Source organism: Leuciscus leuciscus, assembly GCF_965113295.1.
Source record: "Leuciscus leuciscus genome assembly, chromosome: 8".
NCBI classification, from domain to species: domain Eukaryota; kingdom Metazoa; phylum Chordata; class Actinopteri; order Cypriniformes; family Leuciscidae; genus Leuciscus; species Leuciscus leuciscus.
The window spans coordinates 38,123,962-38,148,474 of NC_138732.1; the positions used below are offsets into that span (position 1 = coordinate 38,123,962).

General features: G+C 38.0%; 1 protein-coding gene across 1 annotated transcript; it reads right to left on the minus strand.

Moving 5' to 3' along the window:
- Positions 1–707: 707 nt before the first annotated feature.
- On the minus strand, positions 708–20,766 carry rlim (ring finger protein, LIM domain interacting). Its single transcript, XM_082178318.1, has 4 exons — positions 20,626–20,766; positions 19,659–19,853; positions 4,897–5,001; positions 708–4,797 (listed from the first exon to the last, which is right to left on the minus strand). Exons 2-4 carry the CDS (start codon positions 19,825–19,827, stop codon positions 2,597–2,599), a joined length of 2,475 nt encoding a protein of 824 aa, XP_082034444.1. The 5' UTR covers positions 19,828–19,853; positions 20,626–20,766; the 3' UTR covers positions 708–2,596.
- Between the last annotated feature and the right edge of the window lie 3,747 nt (positions 20,767–24,513).

Sequence of the window (24,513 nt, forward strand, 5' to 3'; positions counted from 1 at the left end):
AACTCTAGGACTAACGTAGTCTTAATTTGTAACAGGCTGTTGAAATTACTAATTTATCATAAAACAGCACAGGAACATTAATTTGCATGATCTATTCTAGACACAGGACATCGGTTAGTTTAGAGCAAATATAATCGCAACATAGAAAAACACCATAATCTTCAATAGCGTCTATTGTTCATCGTCTGGTTTACTGAAGAAAAAAAGAAAGAAGAAGAAAAAAGACTTGACAATTGTTCTGCTATATTTCCATCAAGACTGTCTTGTGGATTTGGCTTACATAGAGCAATGTCAAATCTGAAAACGTGGTCTGGAAAAGTAGTATATGGGACCACATACATATCGTCTGATGAAGAAAATATCACATCAATAGACCCGCAGTATTTCATTGAACATTTCATGATCAAAACATGGAACCGTGATCGTCAGTTTCCATAAAATTATGCATTAAGAGTAATGCAACAGTTACTTCTTTAATTATCATTATCAGTCACTTCATTAGTATAATTTGGCCCAGTTGTATCAGATGATATGACTATACTGGAAGGACACTGTGCATCTCAGATGTAATGTGTGAATTGCATTTTTGAAATGGTAATATTGTGATGTTTTGTTCTGTCTGTTTGAAAAGGTCAAAAAATGCAGTCATGTCATATTAAGTTAAAAATAATTAACATAGTAAAAAAAAAAAAAAAAAAAAAAAACAGTCTTGTTGCTGTACACTTTTTATTGTAATATACAAATAACATTATGGCTTGATGAAGCCAGAACAAACCGATCATTATGTTGTAGCAGAAGGTGTGCAACATCTGTGCAAGTAAGCACTGGTGTGGTTACAAGCAAATGTCACCTAAATAAACCAAATTGAACTCAAAATAATATTGAACATTTCTGGAATATCATAATTATTCATTAAAATACAAACCAGAACATGAAAACTTATCCAGAATATATACGTGTGTGTGTATATATATTGATTTATTTTCACAGCATCACGTTTTTGAGATGTTCAAGGGAAAGTATTGCTAAATTCGATTCCTTGATAGCAGGGCTGTATGATTCACTTTACGTTTCTTTATTCCACAGCAGCACTTAACATGATGGGACACCGGTGAGGCCACAGAGAAATGGTCAGGTGAGGAAATCATTTTATTCATTTCAAACACAGCAAACTGGAAGCTAGTCAAAATATTGACTCAAAATATAACCTATAAATATGCTGACAAAATTAAGAAATTCTATTGAGTAACTCGCTCTTATAATACATGACCTCGGAACTGAATGCATTTTAACAATGGTTGGCTTGCTTACAATACATGAAATGTTGATGTAACTCATGGTTGAGAACATTTTGCTTGAGGTTATTCTTCCAAGTCAAAACAGAAACAAAGGAAACAGATTTCATCTATTGTTTCTAAATAACACTGCATTTTTTTTTACTCGCATGGGAATAAAGAACCTTAGCTCCCATATGAACCAACCATTACATAATGAGAAAAATAATTTCCTCCTCAGAGTAAGATAAATGGTGCTATTCTCAATGTACAGAACTGTTAGAAAAACTTCCATTTAAGTCTTCATTTTAAATGTTAATATTTACAGACTACAACATACAAGTCAATTTGTCAAAACTTCCTTTACATTTTCCTTATTAGCATTGCACAACATTGCCTATATGCAGCCAAGTTTATTTCTTAAGATATATGAAACATGTTTGAGTCAGCTAACTGATGCATTATTGTCATTTGGGAAGACAGGCGGAAATACAACCTGAAACAACATAGCATATTTACAGCCTTTTTTGTTTGTTTAAAAAAAAAAAAAAAAAAATGTCTGAGCATATAGTTTTCAAAACCAGTATTGCAGACCACTTTCAAATGCCAAATCAAAATCTATTCTATACAGGATGACAAATTCATTAAGACCTACTCCATGAATTTCCTACTATTGTCTGCATTTAATCATTTATGATAATGGTGCAATTGGTACAACACATACTATGCTTTCATACCAACACGCAACCAACTCTGTATGAAACCAAAATAAGTTCAGATGCAGCACAGTGTGACAGTTCAATGTATTTTTTCAATTGAAATGTATTTGAGGATGATGAGCAGAATGCACCATTCTGATCCTTAATGCAATTCCCGATGCCCTACAATATTATCAAATCATTAACTTTTATTAAAACACAATCTTTGTAATGATCTGATAATACTTGCTTAAAATACAACTCAAATCTCTCTTTTTAGTACAAAAGTATATGTACCGCTCAAAGGTATTTCTACATTGCCCCTCATCCTATGATTCTGTCAAATGTTGCTCTTTAATTTATGTAAAAGATAAGGGATTGCAGCACGGTCTTGATCGGTTGTGTCTTGCACCAATATTTATTGTAAGATGGGTCAAAATACACTGATGTATAGTTTGTGGGGGAAGATCTTGGCACCAGCAAATCTGATAAAACTTAATGACTTCATATAGGATGTATGGAAAAATCTCAGTAAGAGTCCTCATATGAATAAGTAATAAATGTAAAAGGAAGAGAGGAAAAGAGACATGAAACCTGTCGAGAGTGCCACAAAACCAATTCTGGCTAGACAACACTCTCGCGGTTGGTGGAAACAAGGACCGCTCTGCGGCAAATAGGGCAGGTTGAGTTCTCTGAAAGCCAGCGGTCGATACAGTGCACATGGTACTCATGAGAGCAGGGCAGCTTTCGCAATTTGTTGCCTTCAGCATACTCTGTAATGCAGACACTGCAGGTTTTAAGTGCATCGCTTTCACCAAAGTTTCGCATTGATAGGTTGTCAATCTGCTCTTTGGTGAGACCTCTGGGTTGGTCATCATCTTCCTCGTTGAGCAAGAAGAAGTGCGCAAGTCGCAGAAAGGGCAGAGATCCAGTTTCATCCAGGCTGATGGGAGCCCGTTGTCTGCCTCGGTTCTCCCGAGGACCAGCAGCACCGGGAAGTCCACCTTCCACTTCCCTTTCCTCTGTCCGTGCCTCTAAACCACCCTGGTTCGAGACTCCATGCCCAGGAAGATGGGAATCCGCTTCACTTGCAGCAGTTTCAGTAGAAGCATCAGGGTTACCCAGTGCATCAGTAAGGTCTGCTGGTGGGCTGTCTTCACGGTTCGAGTCTGGATAGTCCGAGTCCATAAAGTAGCTAAGTTCACCGAAGCCAGTCATGATTTGACGAATCATAGACTGCAGAGCCAAAGAAGTGGCTTCACCAAGTCCAGCATCTGAGATCCTCCGAATGGGAATGCGGATAGTGCTGACGTATGTTCTCACTCCAGCCCGCTCAGAACGGGAGAAAGTCCGACGGAAACCCCCGCGCTCAGTCTCATATAATAAAGTGTTATTGGAGGTCTGAGAACGAGACCTTGTACGGTTAGCAATGCTGTCTCTTTGGCGGTACTCTCCGGGACGCACCCTACGTACCTGCAAATCCAGCATTATGGTTGGAGGACGACGACCTGAGGCTCCTGCTTCCCCAGCATTTGTCTCTCTTTCCTGTGGTGTTCCAGGTAACTCAGGTGCTGCTCCCAATTCTTGAGTTTCCATATCCACGGTGCTCTGCCTAGACAAAAACAATTGTCGAGTCCTTGAGCTTCCCTCTACCTGGGGCTCAGGCAGGATCTCAGGATGGCGAGAAGGTATGCCATGCTGAGTAGGCGGAAGCCCATCCAATCTTTCAAGGTTGAGCGGTGAACGTCCTCTTGCAGTACGAGCCCTTGTCCGTCGCTGCTCTGGGCTTCTACTGCGAGCCCTTATTTGACCTCTACGTGGTTGCTCCACTGTAGGCAAGGTTGGGGGAGCCAAGGTTGGGGGAGCCAAGGTTGGGGGAGCCAAGGTTGGGGGAGCCAAGGTTGGAGGAGCCAAGGTTGGGGGAGCCAAGGTTGGGGGAGCCAAGGTTGGGGGAGCCAAAGTTGGAAGAGCCACGGTTGGAGGAGCTAAGGTTGGGGGAGCTAAAGTTGGGGGAGCTAAAGTTGGGGGAGCCAAGGTTGGGGGAGCCAAGGTTGGGGGAACTAAAGTTGGGGGAGCCAAGGTTGGTGGAACTAAAGTTGGGGGAGCCAAGGTTGGTGGAGCCAAGGTTGGTGGAACCAAGGTTGGTGGAACTAAAGTTGGAGGAGCCAAGGTTGGGGGAGCTAAAGTTGGAGGAGCCAAGGTTAGGGGAGCCAAGGTTGGAGGAGGCAAGGTTGGGGGAGCTAAGGTAGGGGGAACTATGGTTGGAGGAACTATGGTTGGAGGAACTATGGTTGGGGGAACTATGGTTGGGGGAACTATGGTTGGGGGAACTATGGTTGGGGGAACTATGGTTGGGGGAACTATGGTTGGAGGAACTATGGTTGGAGGAATTATGGTTGGGGGAACTATGGTTGGGGGAACTAAGGTTGGTGGATCTGGTGCATTAACTTCCCCGTTTAGAGACGGGGTACTAGGAACTGCCAGCTCTGGCTCTACTATAACAGCCAGCTCGTCTACCACTGGTTCCTCAACCACCTCTGCAGTCTCCATAAGACTCTCCGGCTCAGACACAGGACCATCTGCTCTTTCCTGGCCCCCTTCCAGCCTTTCTGTCTGCGTTTGCTGTTCAGCTATGTTGCGGTTGACATTGATCTCCAAGCTGAAACGGAAATCACCACTGTTGGGATTGGTTTGGCTCACAGCCCGCCATGACTGGTTACCCCGGTAACCGCTCCTTGTTGTATTCCCTGTCTGTCGTACTGTGTTGAGCCAGTCAAGAAGGGTCTCACCGCTGGGGTTTTCTTCAGTGCCCTCCACCTCTGTTGCTGAGAATAACAAGAAATTATTAAAACAGGGCAGAATCACAAGTAAAGTCACCTGGATATGGATTTTTATATACTAACAGGGCAATTTAGTTTACTTACCACCAGGCCCCTCCCTTCTTTCCTCAGTGGTGCCATTGCTGGGCGACTCAGGGCCATCCTTGACCTGCCGAAGGCGGCTCAACAGTTCATCTGCTGTAATTTCACCTAACCAAGAAACATATTAGTTAGAATTATGACACCAGAGAAAAAGTGGGTATTTTGCACAGATGTGTAACCTAGGAAAAGTCAATCAGACCGATGAAATGTATTGATTACTGTTGTCCATTCCATACAATTTCATACATGCAAATTTTCTATGTCAAGACCTCTTAAAGATAACCAACTTTCATAGGCTATGAACATTTAAAACAGTCTTGTTCTTTGGAGAAAAAGGTTAAAAACACTGACAACACTTCTTGCACTGAGAGGAAATTCCAAATGGTCATTCAATAAAAGGCTCTCTAGAAATCTCCTCCCTCTAACACCACCTGCCTCTGACTAGCAACAGCATGCTGCAAATCATAGTTCACTGGTGTGACTTGAAGTCTATAACAAAGTCCCAACCAAACTTCTGTTTCAATGGGAAATAGAAAAGTGTACTAAGCTCGTCACCAATGGTGGTTAATGGGGTTAAATGTGAATGAACAGGATGTTTTAAGAATCAACAATACTCAAATTATTTTATTATTAAATGCATGGCTTGCACAAAACAATTGGGATACACTTAAAAATACACAGTATTCTTATACATAAAAGAAATGTAGCAAAACACTGCATATCCAACTTAGCTGCTGTTAGTTGTTAAGACTATGAATGTCTATGTTAACACACAATGAACCAGGTTGGAAATAACCGATAAATAAAACAACATGATAAAATGTTTACTATAGTATGTAAAAATCAAGTTCAAGTGATGTAATTAAGCTTGAACAAAATCAAAAAGTCATGAAAAGATCATCAATGGAGAGAATGCAAAAGTACTGAGGAAGGAATATTACCTGACATACCATACAGCTAAACCATCAATGGGTTTTCCTGCATTGAAAATACTTTGGTGACCACCAAAATTAATCTTTGTCCTCACATTCTGCAGTACCAGCACCCGCTGCGCTGATAGCCAGCTGTTTTAAAACGCTTCCGTGAGAGTTTGTGTAAGCGCTCTGTGAAAAGCATCAAAGGTTTCTATTTACATGTTTTTGCAGCATTGAGCTTTGTAGCCAATCACAGACATCTGTTGAGCATGATTATTAACAATTTAGAATGATAAAGAAATATTCAGGACTGAAAAAATAAAGAGCGGGACGTGCATGATGTTAAAAAGATGCGGTGCTCGTGCTGACTGACTGAGATTCCTCTCTCAGACAGCATGCAATGCCGAATTCAGTGTTCTTCCATGGCTTATTGCACTTGAATGGTCAAATGCCCCCAATTCTCAAAATGAAACCAGTAAACACCAGATGTGTGTCAGTATATTAGACCTCTGCATTTGGTCTTAAAGTGACAACAACCTCATAAACCTGCTGCTGTGTGAATGCTATTAAACTGCAAAAGGCAAAAAGAAAAATCACTCACTGCTCTTGACAATATATTTTGTATCTTTAATAAGAATCAGCTTAATTCATACAGTGAAGACGTTTATTAAAATGTTTTTGTCTTTTATCAATTACATTTGTCCTACTGTTTGTAATTTTTTTTTTTGGAAACTTTATTTTTATTCTTTATCCTTTTGAAAAAAAGAAGAAACAACAAAACAGAAAAAAAAAAAAAACAGCAACAACAACAACATACAATCACATCTAAACAAGACAGAACAATCGTTTGGTCACATTGATGAAAGTATATGTCAGATGATACATTGTGTTTACGACTTCATGACATGTTTATTGACCAATCCATTTTTCCCAATACTGCAACTTATCCATCTGTAGGTTTAAAGCGAAAGTCATCCCCTCCATATTTTGGACACCGGTCATAATGTCCAGCCATTCAGCCTTTGTTGGGGGTTCAAATTGTAGCCACTTTCGTGTTGCAGCTTTCTTGCTGGCTGCTAATAATATATTTAAAAGGTACTTGTCTTTCATCATCAAATGAGCTGCTAAGTTGCCCAGGTAAATTGTATAAAATGAGCAGTCAATTCCATCACCAAAAATAAAATCTATTACTTGTATTACCTCCTGCCAATATGACTGAATGGCTGGGCAGCTCCAGAATACATGAAAATGGTCTGCCAGCTGTTCCCCACATTTCCTCCAACATAGACCATTTCCCTTCTCACAAGTTTGAATAGATTTTAACTTGGGGGTTACAAAGTATCTAATAAGATTTCTTCGTATTGTATCTCTTTATTAAAATAAGTCCTATTTTGTAAGTACCTAAAAAAATCAAGTTTTCCCAGACCATATTTATCAGAAATCTCCTGAAAGCTATCTAATTCTCCCTTTGATGAAATTGAACTTAAAGAGGTGATGCCAAGCCTATACCAGAGCTGAAACCTCCCATCAGCCCTTGCTGGTTTAAAGTTGGGGTCGAAAGCAACCCATCTTAATAGTCTAGATTGTCTTTCAAGTAACGGTGATTTGCATTCTTTAAACCAGATTCTAAAAGGAACCTCCATTGATTTAAATTTTTAGAATACTGTTCATATAAAGGTTTGCTACCCAGTACTGATTGCAATGGTACAGTCAGCTGCGAGATCTCCAAATCCTTCCACTTTGCTATATATTCTGGGTTACAGCAGCATGCTAAAGATCTTAAGATGGGCTGCTTTGAAATAATCTGATAAACATGGCAGTGATCTACCCCCTTTCTCTTTCGGTAGCTGCAGTGTTTTAAATTGAATTCTTGGCCTCCTACCCCCCCATACGAAGTCCATTTATCCCATTCAGTAAATTGTTGTAACAGAACTTCGACTGGTAAGGATTGGAAGAGGTATAAGAGTTGGGGGAGCATGTTCATTTTTACTGTATCTATCCTGTTATGCATCTGTAAGGGCAGTTGGGACCACCTATCTATATCTGATTTAATGTTCTTACTTAAAGGGCTATAATTGCTATCAAACTATTTAGAAATATCCTTTGTTATTATAATCCCCAAGTACTTAATACTTGATGAATTCCACTTAAATTTTAATCTACTCAGCATGTCATTCTGAGGGGTGTAGTTATAACTTAAGATTTGTGTTTTTTGAACATTTAATTTATATCCCGAGTAAGTGTCAAATAATTTAAAGATGGATGTCAACCTAGGGATACTAACCTCTGGTGCTGCAACAAACAACAAAACATCGTCTGCGTACAGACAAATCTTTTGTTCGAAACCTTGAACCATAATTCCTTTTATCTCCTGTTCTTCTCTAACTGACTGTGCTATGGGCTCAATAAATAAAGCGAAAAGGGCGGGGCTGAGAGGGCATCCTTGACGGCAGCCTCTTTCCAGGTTAATACTCTGAGTGAGATGCCCGTTGATCCTTATTCTAGCCTTTGGTGATGAATACAAAGTTTTAATGCATCTCAAATCCATCTTTAAACCCAAATCTTCTCAATGCCAAATACAGGTACTCCCAGAACCGAACCGAGTCAAATGCCTTTTCGCTAACCTAATTACAACTGTTCTGATGTTTTCTTTAGTGACATGATCAATTACATGCAGCACCCGCCAAATATCTAGAAATCCCTTAACTAAAACATAACGGCCCTCTCTATCAGTAAATTCAGAAACCACTTAAAAATTCACACTATTAGAAATTAAACATTGCTACCCCTCTTCTTTTTCCTTTCTAATAGGATGAGTAAAATACTTTCTTAAACCCTAGTTTTTTGTGTGTGTGTGTGTTCTGCACTGTTGAAATGAGTCTCCTGCCAAAATATATGTAACTTTTCCTTTTTCATCTTTGCAATAGCCTTGCTTCTCTTAATTGGATTGTGTAGACCATTTACGTTAAGCGAAATCACCCTATATTCCTGGCATTGCATTTAACCACAGCAAGACACAAGGTTTAAGTTTGTAAACCACAATATTGGTGACCAAACCTGAACTGTATTCGAACTGCAGAACAAAATCAGAACATCACAACAACAAAAAATAGACCAACAAATCAAAAAACACAGGTTTCATACTCCATTATGAAGTAATAACCACTTCGTGATGTGGAGGGAATAGTCTAGCAGCTAACCACCAGAGCCTCCCTTCAGTGCAACCTATAGTACCCTCAAGGATGTACTGTATATGCACTTAGAAACGTCAAAAATAAATGTATTACCCATACTTATCAGTCAGCTATATTCTCATTAAAGGCTAAGGGTGATTGTATTCAGTTAAGATGGGTATTTAAACTCCAACAGAAGTGAAGAATCAGCATTAGATAGATACATACAATAGGGAAAATATAATGAATAAAGAATAATAGACTTGTGGGGATGTTAAGATCAACTTAAAAGACCACAGGTAACTTAACCTAGTCTTTACTCACCACACATTGAGGGCATTAAACATTGTCCCTTGGTGCAAATGTCATTAAAGCATTAATGTCCATAACCAGACAACTGCCTCATTTGCTCGATAGTTTTAACTCTTATAATGCAAAGTCACTTAATGGTCTGTTGTCTCCTGATTCCATTACCTCTAGCTCTATCTTGGCCGGTGAAAACTCCGTAGCCAGACGGCCTTCCGTGCTTTTTCTGCAACCTCAGCAGTTTTCTCCCACTCAATTGGGAATTCTTCTTCAGGTCCTCTGCTGCTTCCGCTGCGTTTCCATAAGTAATCGGCCCACTGTCAAAAAAGACTCGCAGTTTCGCTGGCGGCAGTGTTTGAAACCGTATTGTTTTTTCTCTGAGAACCCTCCTGATCTGCGTTTACGCTTTCCTTTTGCTAGCGTTTCTGTAGGAAAGTCATGATCGAAGTAGATCCTTGTGTCGCTGTGGTAGATCTCCTTTTTCTTCCACGCAGAATGCAGAATCATCTCTTTAATTTTAAACTGCTGGAAGTACACAATCACCGATCTGGCTTGCGCCTCTCTGGGCGGTTTGGGGCCGAGCGCTCTGTGGCATCGTTGTATTCCAAGGTCAACATCAGCAAGGGGTTCCAGCTCTTTTCTAATAAAGTTCTCAATGAATTGTAAGATATTGTTTCCCTCAGTTCCCTCCGGGGTCCCGTAAATGCGAACGTTGTTACGCCTTGAGTGTGCTTCTAAGTCCGTTAGCTTTAACTGCATACTTTCCTGAGCTTGTGACTAGCTCAGTGCGTCTCTAAAGTCCACGGACCACTCTTCAGCATCGACTATCCGAGCCTTGGCCTCACTCTGTCAGTAGTAGTTTGTAGATCGGTTGCGACCTCGTTAAACTTCTGGTAAATTTCCTCTCGAATGTCTGCTAGCTCCTTTTACTCAGTTACTCAGTTCAGTCTTCATCTCCGTGGACATCATCTTTATATCGGTGCGGATGGCGGCGATGTTAACTTCCATATCCAACAATGTTAATTTAGCATTTTGTCCATGCGCGCCATTAATCTCTCCTTGTTCATCGGCCATGACGCCCTCAGTCATTATTTTCTCACTCCTCTCCGCTTTCCCAGACTGCTTTACCTTGCCTTTCCTGTATTTTTCCCCTTCCATCATTGATTATTCAAAAATTAAATCTTAATTATATTCAAATTGGGGAATAAACTCCGACCGAACAGGAGTGCAGGATTATGCGGACATATGCTTCGGCTTACCACCGGAAGTCCCCTACTTTGTTTTTTTTTAATAACAAAAATAAAATAACAAAACTATTGTGTGATATATATCATTATTATGAAATAAAAATTCTCATATTGTGAAATAAGATCATACCGTCATATCGCCAACCCTTAGTGACATTAATGATTATATGCAGCGTAACCACATTTACCCCTGGCATTTAATGTGATCAAGTAAGATCTGATCGTGATCCAACCACAGAAGGCACATTAATGTCAGGTGCAAAGGGAGGAAAATGTGTAACAGTTTATAAAAAAATCGTTTCAAATGGCATGGTACATGTATTTTTGTGATACACTACCTCTAAGATACTTTTCAATAGTATAATGTCTTCTAAGGAAGTTGGATATGCAGAATTTTGCATCAAACGTGAGTTTATAAGCTAAATTAATCTAGTCTTTATGCAGTAGCTGTCCAGAAAGACTCTAAAAACCACCAGACTTACCAGGACAAGAAATGTCCATTCAATGTCATCTTCTGGCAGGGCGCACGGCTAAAGGATGCTCCAAAATAACATTCCTTTCAACTGTTCTGGGACATAAAAGGATTGGGTGGATTCATAAGTTTGTTTACTTGTTTATGAGCACATAAACAACAGGCAAACCATTAAAGTAAAACGCAAAGCTAAATGGGAATATGTCTTCTAACCAAAAGACCTAAGAAGGGAATCGAAAGATCTGTGAAAGACCCTGTTATATCGAACATTTCAGGATCAAAACAGCGAGACAGCTGAGTGCGTTCTGGTACTTAAAAAGATGTACACTATATGGACAAAAGTATTAGGACACATCTCTTAATTACTGATTTCAGGTGTTTCAATCAGACCCATTGCAAAATGTAGTCTGCATTTACAAACATTTGTGAAAAAATGGCTCGTTCTGAGGAGCTCAGTGAAGTCAAGCGTGGAGCTGGGATAGGATGCCTCCTTTGCAATAAGTCTTATTGCTTGATACTCCCAGCTTGATACTCCACGGTCAACTGTATTATTGGAAAGTGGAAGCGTTTAGGAACAGCATCAACCACGTAAAGTCACAGAGCGGGGTCACCGATTGCTGAGGAGCATGGTTCATAAAAGTTCATAGGTCGCCAATACTCTGCTGATGCCACAGCTGAAGAGTTGCAAACTTCCACTGGCATTAATATCAGCACAAAAACTGTGTGCCGGGAGCTTCATGGACTGGGTTTCCATGACTGAGCAGCTGCATGCAAGCCTCACGTTTGCCCATATAGTGTAGCTCATGTAGGCTAGTGTGATTTGACTTGACTCTCAAATTTATTGGGGCTTGAGTTCAGTTCAAAACATTCAAATGCATAGCCGTGGGAACATATTTTGGGGGCGGTGCTGTGGTAGAGTGTTTTAAAGAAAATCCTAATATCAAACAGCCCAAACAAGAAGATGAACATACAAATGGATGAGGACAGAGTTATGTGAGAATGCTCAGAACTTATGATACATTTTAAAAACAGCACAAAAATCTGCATCCTACGATCTTACCTTATGAGACTCACTCAGGAGTTAGTGCCAATTCACACAGAAAGAAAAAACGTTCAAAGCAAAAATGAAAGACGCGGGCAGTGTAACGGAAAAAACGCAAGGTCTCGATGTGCGTTTTAGTTTAACTTATTTCAACTTGAGCGCTGCGTTTTAAGAACGCCGTGTCATGCGCGAGACGCGAGCGCAACAGTTAACACGGCTAGTGCGTTCACAGAAAAACAATGGACAAGAAGCAGAGAGAAAAACATGTTATGTGTGAACAGCCTCTAATGCCGATGAATGCCTTTAATCAAGACATCTTTATTTAGTTCACCACCGATGTCTGAGTGAACATGCATCAAATGAGTGTCAAAAGAGTGCTGAGATGCTGGTAACCAGCGTAGTCACATCACTCACTTCATGCGAGATCGGCTTTTGAAACAGCCTATATTAATTTCTTAAAGACCATATTTGACAATATAAAAACAAAAAAATCTTTAGAGTAATTTTATAAAAGGTGGTTATAAAATTTTTAAACATGTTAAAAAACAAAAAGTTATTTAAAGTCGTGTTATCTTAAATTCTAATGAAGTGACAGTAGTGACATCATAACAGCTGTCATCAGGGGGTGCAGCACCCTCAGCACTCCTAGTTACCGCGGCCATGTTCAAATGTGTTATGCTGTGTTCAGTGATGCACTGAAATTTCAGCAAACAAACAATAAATGTTGTTTCGAAGCTCTTTAATGTGGTGACAGATTAAATTTGGAGCGTGGAGCAAACATAAACCAATCTACTAGTTCTAGTAGGGCTGCACGATTAACTGCATCACATAGATAAGAATCCTGTGGTTTTTAATTAAATATATGCGCAGCATGTTTTACGTTAAAGCATTGGAGTGGCTCGATCGCAGAAAAATCCTGGTCCATCTCTGCAAAAGCTGTGAGATTGACATGCATTTATTTGGGAGAAAAAAAACCCGCCAAACATTGGTACAAACTTGAAATGACAAATTTACAAGCCTGTTGTCCAACAAAAGAGAACATTTAATGACACGCTTTTACTCCACTCACTTTATAAACATCAGTCGAGCATCTGAAATAACTACAGGGGGTAGTTCACCCAAAAAAGTAAATTCTGTCATTATTTACTCATCCTCGAGTTGTTCTAAACTTATATATTTTTTTTTCTTCTGCTGAACTTAAAAGATGATATTTTGAAGAATGTCGGTAGTCACCATTTCTTCTTGCCCAGACAGGCCCCATCAACTTCCATTGTTTTGTTTTTTGTCTCCATACTATGGAAGTCAATGGGGCCCATCAACTGTTTGGTTGCCCATATTCTTAAAAATACCTTCTTTTGTGTTCGGCAGAAGAAAGAAATACAGGTTTACAGGTACAGGTTTACAAAAAACTTGAGGGTGGATTTTTTTGGGTGAACTATCCCTTTAACACACATCACACCACAGGAAAATCTGATCAAATAATCTATAGAACCAGAAAGGATTTGCTTTAGGATTGTTGGAAGGGCAGAACCAAAACCGGCCAGATTATCTTGTAAATAACAACCTATTTAGGAAAAATAATACTTCTCTGTAAGGAAATTTAGGTGTTTTTCCATGTTTTCCTCCAGTGTATAGATGTACAGGAATTTGTTTTGTTTTTAGATGCATAAGATTTTTCAGCCAAAAATTTAAGCAATTGTCAGATTTGTTTTATCAATTTAATATTTTATAATAAAAATGCACACCTTTCTAATTGAAAGGTGTGCAACACTGGCTGAAAGAAAATCAAATATGTGGACATTGAGTTATTTTTGTTGTAATGTATTTTCTGTGCTGGATGTGATGTGTTGTTTTGTGTAATGTGGTCGGGATTGTGTAAAATGTTAATGTTAGTGTTTATAATGTATTGTCGCATGATTGTGTAATTTACACTGTCGTTTTTTACAAATTATATATTTGGTATATGTTTTTAGAAAGGCCTGACCAGGGACTGGAGTTGCAAATTAGCCTATTGGCTAGAAACCTTTTATGCAACACATTTACACATTTTGTTATGGCTTTGTCTATGATAATTATGTATATAATAATGTGCGCTGCATTGTCCCTGACAAATAAACTAATAATAAAATAAAATAATTATTGAATATTTTAGGCTTTTTTGTAAAATATAAACGATAATAATAATAATATATTTATTCTTAAATACTCTTAGTATTATATAGTGAAAGTGTAACAATACACTTTCACACAATAGTGAAAGTTACAATAGCAATATTTCTTATTTTGTTTAACATAATATAATATTTTTAAAATAATAATCATGATCATAATAATTATTATTAGTCATATAAAAACAACTTTTGGGATAAATTGTGCAGACCTAAAAACAAGCACAACAAACAATGTTCTTTATCATTATTTTTAAATTGCATTTTAAATCACAATCTAGAACAGAATAAATAAATAAATCACAATTAAGATTTTTTCCTAAATCATACAGAAATATACATTAAACATCTGCAGATATGCTGAAATAAACAGCAGAACTTACTGGAATGTCTCATATCTCATGTAATCGCTCATGCATTGGTGCATCACTAGAGGTGAATGGTCATGAATCACATGTCAAATATCATTGGTTCTCATCACTGGCACCAAACGTGGTGTGATGCATTGAGACACCAGGTTTGAATATGTTTACATGTGAGTAAGATGAGAGTGACAATGTAATGGGAGATTTTCTGTGTATAACGACTATAATATAAGGAACTTCGGTCTGTTCCTCGGCTAGCAATCGACTTCTAACAGCACACAGTAAAGACTAGGGCTGGGCAATTCGAATATCAACGATATCAAAACAAATTTGCTGACGATATAAAATTATAGAATATCGAGTATATTTGCTTAAAAAGACAGTAAGCCAATTTCACTTCCCTTGTTCTTCTCATGCGTGACGGCTGATAGGCGCTCCCTTGCATATTTGTGTAAAGCGTTTTGTGAAGAGCATCAAAGGTTTATATTTTCAATGCGTTTTGCATTATAGCCAATCACAAACATGTCTGTTAAGCGCCACAAAATGGTCAATCAGAGGTGTTTAAGTTAGACAAAATACACTCGATGCCGCTCAAAACGCTGGAGATCGTTCAGCGCGCCTCACTGACTGTTCTACACATTCACAAATCCTTTCATTATAACCAACAAAGTGTAAACACAATGTAAATAAGAGATTCAATGTGCAGTATAGACAACTTCTTTGATTATAACAGGGTTTTACTCAAGAGGGCAGAGCTGCTAAAGTGTTTGAGGGCTTCAGTGATTATAAAGGGAAAACTCACTTTTTGTTAATAACCAATAAAAAATTTCATTTGGATTGACAACCATATTTAAATGTGAGATTGAATCTGAAAATGCAATAATTGACAGTGATAACCATAGCAACGATAGGACCAAAAAAAAATCTGATAACGTATGTCACGACAGATGCACGTGCATTAAGTCTTGGTGTGTAAATGAATAGACCTGCCACTTGTTCTATTTAAAGTGTTTCTTTGTTCGTCAAAAAAAAACTTTGTAGGAAGATTACGCTTATTGCTAACTTTTTTAAAAAAGTGCTGATTATGCAGTAAACATTTTGTATGTCCTTTGTAACAACAGCTGTTCTATTCAGATTTCAATTTTTTTCGAGAGCAAATGCAAAAACATTGATATATACATCTTCAAAAATTTGGAAAATATTGGGTAGCACTTTATTTTACAATCCTGTTCAGTGTTGCCCATGTGCACACTAGGGCTGCACAATTAATCGCACTGAAACCACACGCGATTTGGCAAAGGCTCGATTATTTTATGCTCAGCTTGTCGGTGAAGTACGGCTGAACTACGTCATTCCAGGAAATCCCTATCACTAGAGCTGAATAAACAGAAGATTGAAATGCTCTGATTAAACATGACTTATAAACACACGACTGCTTTATTCTGTGTAAGAAGCACATCATCTCACTGAAGGATGAGCTCAACTGTCATCATGAAGTGAGTTATGCATGTTATTAAATGTTGTCTTTTGTTGGAGGTTATTAAATGCTTCTCAAAGCTGTTTGACGCGTGTTGCTTTTTCAAATGCATGTTATAAGTGACTCAAACTCACAGCGCTTTAAAGGCAGGGTAGGTAGGATTTTTCTAAAAAAAAAAACATTCCAAATTTGTTTAAACTGTCTTTATATACCAATACATAATTAAAATGTAAGTACTCTGAAAAAGAGAGTATAAAAATCGAGTCTCTGTAGACCTTTTAATCTGCAATAAACACAGCTCATTATTTCCATTCACTCCACCCCTCCCTTCTGAGCTCCTTCCAAAGCCACGCCCCCAAAACACATGAACGCGCGACGCCAAACGCTCAGGCTCAGCTGGAAGACGCATTTATTTACTTATTTACCTGAGACGAGTGGAGAGGAAGGAGCGCAGTGCATGCAGTGACATCATGTCAGAATCACATGTAATAAAATACCTAACTTTATCACTATAAATATAAACAAATAAGATGGCTTTTAGTAGGCTACTCACTATCAAGCTAGCATATCGATACTGGTAAAGTTTAAAATATATTTTGTTTGATTCGGTAACGAGCTATATTTAGACTATAGGTAACGAGCTATATTTATCAGGCAAAGCTAAAAACATTTTGCATTGATACACGTTTTTCCAGTACCATCAGTTACACTGTGATGAAGCTGAATTTCGTGTAAGATTCATAATAGGCTACGGTGTTTTGCATGTAAGAGTTTCCATGATGAAAACATTGTTGACTCTGATGAGGACTAACGTTACACTCCGGAGACCGCATCGTCGGTTCGAGAACAGGTCCGGGGTCGAGGGCGAAGCAGAGGAGGTCGTTCAAGAGTGCGGGCAACCAGGGTCCGAGGAAGTAGTTTTTTGCCTTGGCTGACTGCATATGCAGGTGCTTTGAATTTTGAATGCTCTTTCTCTGCCATAATTTTACTCTTCGTAGGTTCCGCGCCTCTCTTGCACTCCTCAAATCAAACGGGTGCGCGCGCATATGGGCAGATCTTGTAGCAACAGGGGTGGTAGCCATGGTTGCGAGAGTGAGTGACAGTCGCCCAAACCAATCAATTGTTTCGTCCCGGATGGAAATAATGAGCTGTGTTTATTGCAGATTAAAAGGTCTACAGTCACTCGATTTTTATACTCTCTTTTTCAGAGCACTTACATTTTAATTATGTATTGGTATATAAAGACAGTTTAAACAAATGTGAATTTTTTTTTTTTTTTTGAAAAATCCTACCTACCCTGCCTTTAAGACGGAGCAGCGTTTACAGAGCCGTACATCAATGACAAGCTGCGCATAAAAAAATAAAATAATCACAGCCTTTGCGATTCCATAATCGCGATAAGCCAACTTGATTTAAGTGCGATTACATGTAAATTGCGATTAATCGTGCAGCCCTAGTGCATACTATGTACTTATCATTTCAATAGTAATTACTAGGTACTAACCCTGAACCTAACCTTAACCCATGTAGTTACCTTCTATTACCAGTCCTTTCTCAGGTAAGTACACTGTACACGTACTGTAAAATAAAGTGAATCCAAATATTGAGATAGAAATTATAATAGCTGCATCACCAAGCCCTAGTATGGGCTACTTTGTTTCTTTTTTTGTCATTTTGAAGGGGTCACCAGTCTCGTATAGAGCAGGGTAAAGACCAGCACTGAAATTATGTAAAATGTCTCCTTTGATCTTTCACAAAAAAAAAAAAAAAATTAAGTAGTGAAATAATTATCATTTTTATTGATCAAACCTTGATTTGAGAATGACTTGTTTTGTCCAACCATGTTGAATGTTAGTAAAATAAGTGTAAATGACCTCAGAGGGTCTATAATGAATCCATGAAGTTCTACCGTATACTAACTACCACTGAATTCTGCAAGTCTCATGAGAGAGATAAATATGAAACTGGATGCAGGGAAACCACATCGTTACTCAGTAAAATGAAATGCGTGGCTAAGGCAAAGAGGATGCAATTCACACTTCAGTAACACTTAAATACTGAGAGGAAAGGAACCAATAAAGGTCAGCGGCAATTACTCTAACATCTCATGTAGTCTGTATATTTGCTCTAATAAGCCAGCTTACCTTATATTTGCTCCTATAAGCCACTGACTGAACAACAACAGGAACTACTATTTCTGCTGCACTCAATTAATATGACCCTTTATGTGGTTTAGGTTTTAAGACCACATCAAGAATATTGAAACTAAGCTTAAATTCCGTTCAATTTAAAATTCAAAATAAATAATTTCGCAATAAATAATAAACATTCCGTGTCAAATCAACCAAATTTAGTAAACTTGCCCGGCTGAAATTTTTGATTTTGTTCATATAAATAGTGATGAAAGCCAAGATATCAAATGCCATGAATAAATATATTTATTGGATAATCCACTATTTTGTAGAGGGGGTCAAAATGACCATTTTTGGAGCCTGAGATTTGGAGCCAGATTACAGGGAGTGAAATGGCAGTATAATTATTTTATTGTTTACCTATTAGTTAAATCTGCTGACTATATGCATATATACAACTTTCAATGAACTTTAATTTTGTAAGTTTGCTGTATATATATTTTTTTTAGTTATTAATACTTAATCAAAACAACCCAACTGCAGTTTGGTTGATATTACTTGGAATTACAATAAAAAACATGATTCATGAAATTTTTTTAAAACGAGGTTATCCGTTTTTGCAAATGAGCCCTTTAAAATGAACTTTTCTTTTGGTGTCTTCATTTTTAAGGCTCTATGTGGTTTGATCCCAGAGATAATGGGATCCCAATGTAGCTCCACAAGTAAACTGTTAAATTGTACACATTTTCAGTGCTCAAAATTTGTGGTTGACCAATATTATCATTTTTTTCAACATTATTTGTTCTTCCGACATTCCTCTTTAAAAGAAAAAAGAATCAGCTTTATACAAAGTCACCCACATTTGGTTTTTGACCACTGAAAATGAGTACAATTTAACAGTTTGCTCATGGAGCCATATTGAGATCCCAGTATATCTGGGATTGAACCATATAAAGCCTTAAAAATGAAGTCAACAAAAGAAAAGTTTAAGAGTGGGAATCTAAAACCATACTGATATTTCAATTACTTTGAGTTATAGGCATGCCAACTTTGGAAAAAACACGCATCTCCACATTTATTAATTGTCACCATTGGTATATAATGCAACATTGCTAAAGACAACAATTAACTAACGGACCTACCCCATCTATGTGTAATAACAAAAAAAATGATGCTGTCATCTTTCTAAAGTCATTATATCCCCACTGTAACTTGGCTTTAAATTATAGGTGAAAATAGCCATTTTGACCCCCTCTACAAAATGGTGGATTACTCAGCAATGGCATTTAAAGTCTGTCTTCAGGAAAAAAAGACATGAACAAAATTAAACGTTTGAGCCGTGGACCTCTGGTTGAGTTGACAAGGAATGACCCTGCTCTTACACATGACCAAAATGTCTCAATGAAACCATTAGTTGTTGTTTTCACAGTAAAAAAAAAAAAAACATTTTAAAAAACCAATTGATTTACCAGGCGTGCCAAGCAGATTGTTGTCTCTCATGAGCCTATAGTCTTCCTCACTGAGATTGTTGACAAACTGGTAGAAGGCCTCTTCTCTGTCCAGACGGTCCCGCTGTCTCCGGCGTTGTGTTTCAGACTGATCACTGCTGCCCTGATCTGCATTATCCTGACCCTCCATCACTGCGACCCAGATGTCAGATCCAACTACAACACAGTGGCAATCAGTCAAAACACACACACACACACACACACATACTGACCCAACAACCATTGATTTCAACCCAACATGAGAAGTATGTGACTATATAATAAATGATTATAGCAATCATCCAGTGCCATGGCTTCACTATATGATAGCATCACCATCATATGGCCACACAGTTACTATACGTGTCTTTTTCATGTAACAAGTACTAAGAAAATGGTTAAAACGTGACTGTGCTCGGTGACTAGAATAATCTTCTTAAAAAACGTATTATTGTGAGTTAGGCTGTGATCTCTCGAGTGTCTCTGTTCAGATATAAAGAGCTGACTGAAAACAAAATGGCATCAGCGAGCTAAACTGGCTAAAGCTCGGGAATCTCAAGGAAAACAACCTTTAACTTACGTGTGTCCTCGATGGTACATGCAATTATTACATTGACTGCATTACCAATGGAAGCGAATCCATTAAGGTGCTATTAAGACTAATATCACTAATATTACAGCAACGGTATATTTCGTAATGTGTGACGAAAAAACTCTCGCAACCATGAACTGGGGAAACGGGTGAAGGCTAATGTTAGCTGTAGCATGAGCTCCAGCTGGGCTCAAGTTAGCTCGCGAAGCCTATGGAGAAACGGCTCTCTGGTTCATGCTAAGCTAAAGCGAAGCTAATGTTAGCACGGCTACGAGATAAAAACAGCCAGCGAGCTCTCCGTCATTTCGACGACCACAATAACTGACTGGTGAAATAAGCACAAACACAGAAGAATACCTTAATGAACTCGTCGAAGCCTTATCTAGTAACAGTTCCCTTATCTGCCTTGTAGATGTTTATAAGTCTTATTCTTGACAGCTATTCAGGAGTACATTTTCTCAAGCGTCTCTTCGGCATGAATCTACTTCCGGTGTGCGGAATTGTGAGAAAACGTATTACAACTTAAAAGTCCTTATTTAACGCTGAAATAGAAACTCACGTTATGTCAACACCATGTTGTTGGAAGTAGCGTTTGTGCCATGCCAAAGAACAACTCTATAAATCACTGTACAGTCACCTCATGTCGCTTATTTCTTATTTTGGCTAAATATGTACCTCCATCCCACTCTCTTTTAGTAGTGAATGTTTCTCAGAGATAATATCAAATACAGCTCTGGAAAAAAATTAAGAGACCACTGCAAAATTAGCAGTTTTATCTGTAATTATTAGGCCTATCTGTTTGAGTAAAATGAACATTTTTGATTTATTCTACAAACTACTGACAACTACTTGAGTTATGCCTCCTTCACAAATACATACCTGCCAGATTCTAGCCTTACTGAAGAATGAGGGTTATTCCACCGAATATTGAACTTTTCCTAAGTTAAAACATTAGACATGTGTTTTGTTAAAAAATTTATATAAACTTGTTTTCTTCGCATTCTTAGAGGTCTGAAAACATGGCATCTTTTAAAAAAAAAAAATTATGGTGACCCGCTGTCATTGTTTGCAAATAAATACTCTAAATGACAATATTTTTATTTGAAATTTGGAAGAAATGTTGTCATTTGTTAGTAGAATAAATAAAAAATGTTCATTTTACTCAAACAGACGATAAAATCCAGAGAAACTGCTAATTTTGCAGTGGTCTCTTAATTTGTTTCCAGAGCTGTATGCCCTACCCATAGTTATACTGCTAAAACATTATGGACTCTTTCAATATAGTCATTATTACACAAAATAACACTGAAATTAGTTTGTCAATGTCTGTCCAAAATGACAATACAAATGCTTTTTTTTTTTTTTTAAGTTCACATGCTGATTAATTGTTTTAACATTTTGTTTCTAAACATCAAGAGCTTAACTTTTATTATGAAATTGTAAAAGAGATACCAGAAACAAAAGCATCAACATATTCATCAACCAGGAACAATATTCTTGGAAGATATGATATTTAGGTTCAGTATGAGGTAAAGTGAAATCAATATAATTAATTAGCTATTTTACAGCTAACGTTTCCCCCTTATGAGTGCTAACATTACCCGTACACCAAATCAAGTCCCGCCCTAAATTTATACTCAAATATAAGTCACAATAAGGAAGAAAAGACAATTGCAACTTAGGTTTCATGCTGACTTTAATATTAGCAAGGAGTCAACATTATTAGCAGCGCCTTAACACCATTTCAGAAGTAGACCTAAATAATACAAAACTAGTACAGGAAAACAAAACAAGAACAATTTTAAAGTGATAATAAAAAGTGTTTGTGCTACAATTTTTGTGAGCAATGTATTGGTAAGTTCAGAGTACCTGTGATCAAGGAGTAGCCTACAAGTTTTTTATTTATTTTTTTGCATGAGTTTTATAGTTAGAAAAGAAAAAAGAAAAACAGGGAGAAACTATACCCCAAAAATCAATCTTACTTTTCACTCCCTATTATTATGGGATTGTCAAAGTTTTTTTTTTTTTTTTTTTTTTTTTTCATCTACTGAATTTTTCGTCAACGATACCAGGGACACCGAAACACCGGGGAACATGAAATTTGGTGGGCATGTAGCCCCACTAGACTTTTACGGAAAAATTTCGTTTGGTCCCCGGGGAAAATGCAATATTATTCTGCTTTAATCGCCCCTATCTTCAGTTGAGATGTTCAGAACTGCACCATATTTCATGTGTATGATTAACTTGACATCCTCTGGGGGTATGCTAAGTTTCGTAGAATTTCATCCATGGGGGGGTATAAAATAAATTCATTTATGTGCACATTTAGTGACTGTACACTCATCGGCCTGTAGATGGTGGTGTTGAGCGAAGGGTTGCTGGTTTAGGATGATACTGTCACACACACACATGCAGGAATACAAACAAACGCAAGCATGCACACACACTGACATCCACACGCACAGACACACACCCATACACACACATACAAATCCACATGCTCAGACACACACACACAAACACACACGCGCACACACATGTACGCACGCATACATACACGCACAGACACACACACACACACACACACACACACACACACGCACACACACACACACACACACACACACAGACACACACATACACAAACACACACACAGACAGACATGCACATACTACTACTTTTTTTAGGTATATACATAAACACGCAATACAGCCAAATTGCTCCACGTCATTTATTTTTGTGGAAAGCCAGTGCAGGCCTGAGCGGCGGTCATATTTTGTACCGCCATGCGGTACATCTTGTTTGTATTTAATTTCTCTTCTCCTAAACACAAACATATTTTCTCACCCTCATGTTTCTCTTTCTTCTGTGGAACATAAAATATGATATTTATACAAAAGTCTTTGGGTCCGATCGACTTTTAAAACATCTTGTGTTCTAGAAGAAGAATGTCATTCAAGTTTTGACACACAGACATTTTAATTTTTGGTTGGGTATTTAATATTAGCCATAATATTACAGTAAGCTTAGATTTTAATGAAAAAGATCTTCATAACAGTCAAAAACATGAATTCCTGAATGATCTCAATAAATAAATGTACTTAAAAATGTTGTTCAAGTGGTTCACCCTTTGAAAATCCCATCAGTCCAAGTTAATAGCATGTTGTTCGTCAGAATTTTTGTTGGTGTTGTTATTGTTTTGAATTAAAATCATTTTAACGCTTTGTTATTGATTGTCAAGGGTCAAAGTCAGCGCTTCTCTACTGGAGGGTTGTGTGACTCATCTGAACATTGTTTGCACATTTGTTCTGGGTCACAGAAAGCAGGCAAATAAATGCAAATCAGAAATGTCATAACTCTGCATAGAATAATAAAAAATGAGCTTACCCGTTAAAAAGAAGGAGCTGAGAAAACACTTTCCATGTCATTTGTTTGTTGATATCAAAGTCTGTGTGTCACACACCTGATGGCTCAAAACATTGTGCAGGAAATATGAAGTTAGAGGCAGTATGTCTGGCACAAACACATAATGCCAAAACAAATAGGATTTAAATAGGCAAATGCTTAAGAGTGATTAGATCATTATTGCAGTGATTATTATGTTTCTATCATGTTATATGTTTGGCAACAGTTCTTCTAACTCTAATTGATGGAGTGTTTTTCATTTCTTGAACAACCATGTAGGGAAGACACATCATGGCCATATTCCAGGATGACAATGTCAAGATTCATCAGGCTTAGATTATGAATTGTGAGGAGCATGAAGAATCATCTTCACACATGAACAGGCTCCTCAGAGTCCAGGCTTCAATTCATTGAAAGTGTTTGGGATGTGCTGGAGGAGACTTTACAGAGTGCTGGACTCTTGCATTGACAATACAATATCTTGACCAAAAATGTATGTACCTCTTGATGGAAATAAATGTTGTGATGTTATTTTCATCAAGAGGTGCATACATTTTTGGTCAATATCTTCTATATAGCAATGTAGTGGGGTCTACGTTTTTTTCAGTTTTATTTGGATAAACATGACACAGGGCTCTCAAGTGTCATGCATTGAGCGTGACAGTCACTCATTTCGGTCTTTTGTCACGCACTCCCGCCACACAATGTATTTCTCACGCGGAAAAACTATTTATAATATATTTAATATGCCACAGCGCCCAAAATGTCTCTGGCTGCGCCGCTCTCACTATGGAACCGGCAGGAATCGCGTCTCCCCTGGAGTTCTTAATCGAGCCTGC

Excerpts from the sequence above, each read along its gene's own strand:
- rlim (XM_082178318.1), bottom strand. The coding sequence starts at position 19,827 with ATGGAGGGTCAGGATAATGCAGATCAGGGCAGCAGTGATCAGTCTGAA. Across the intron at positions 5,002-19,658 it reads CAATCTGCTTGGCACGCCTG|GTGAAATTACAGCAGATGAA; the intron begins GTAAATCAATTG and ends TTTCTTGGTTAG. Across the intron at positions 4,798-4,896 it reads AAGAAGGGAGGGGCCTGGTG|CAACAGAGGTGGAGGGCACT; the intron begins GTAAGTAAACTA and ends TGTTATTCTCAG.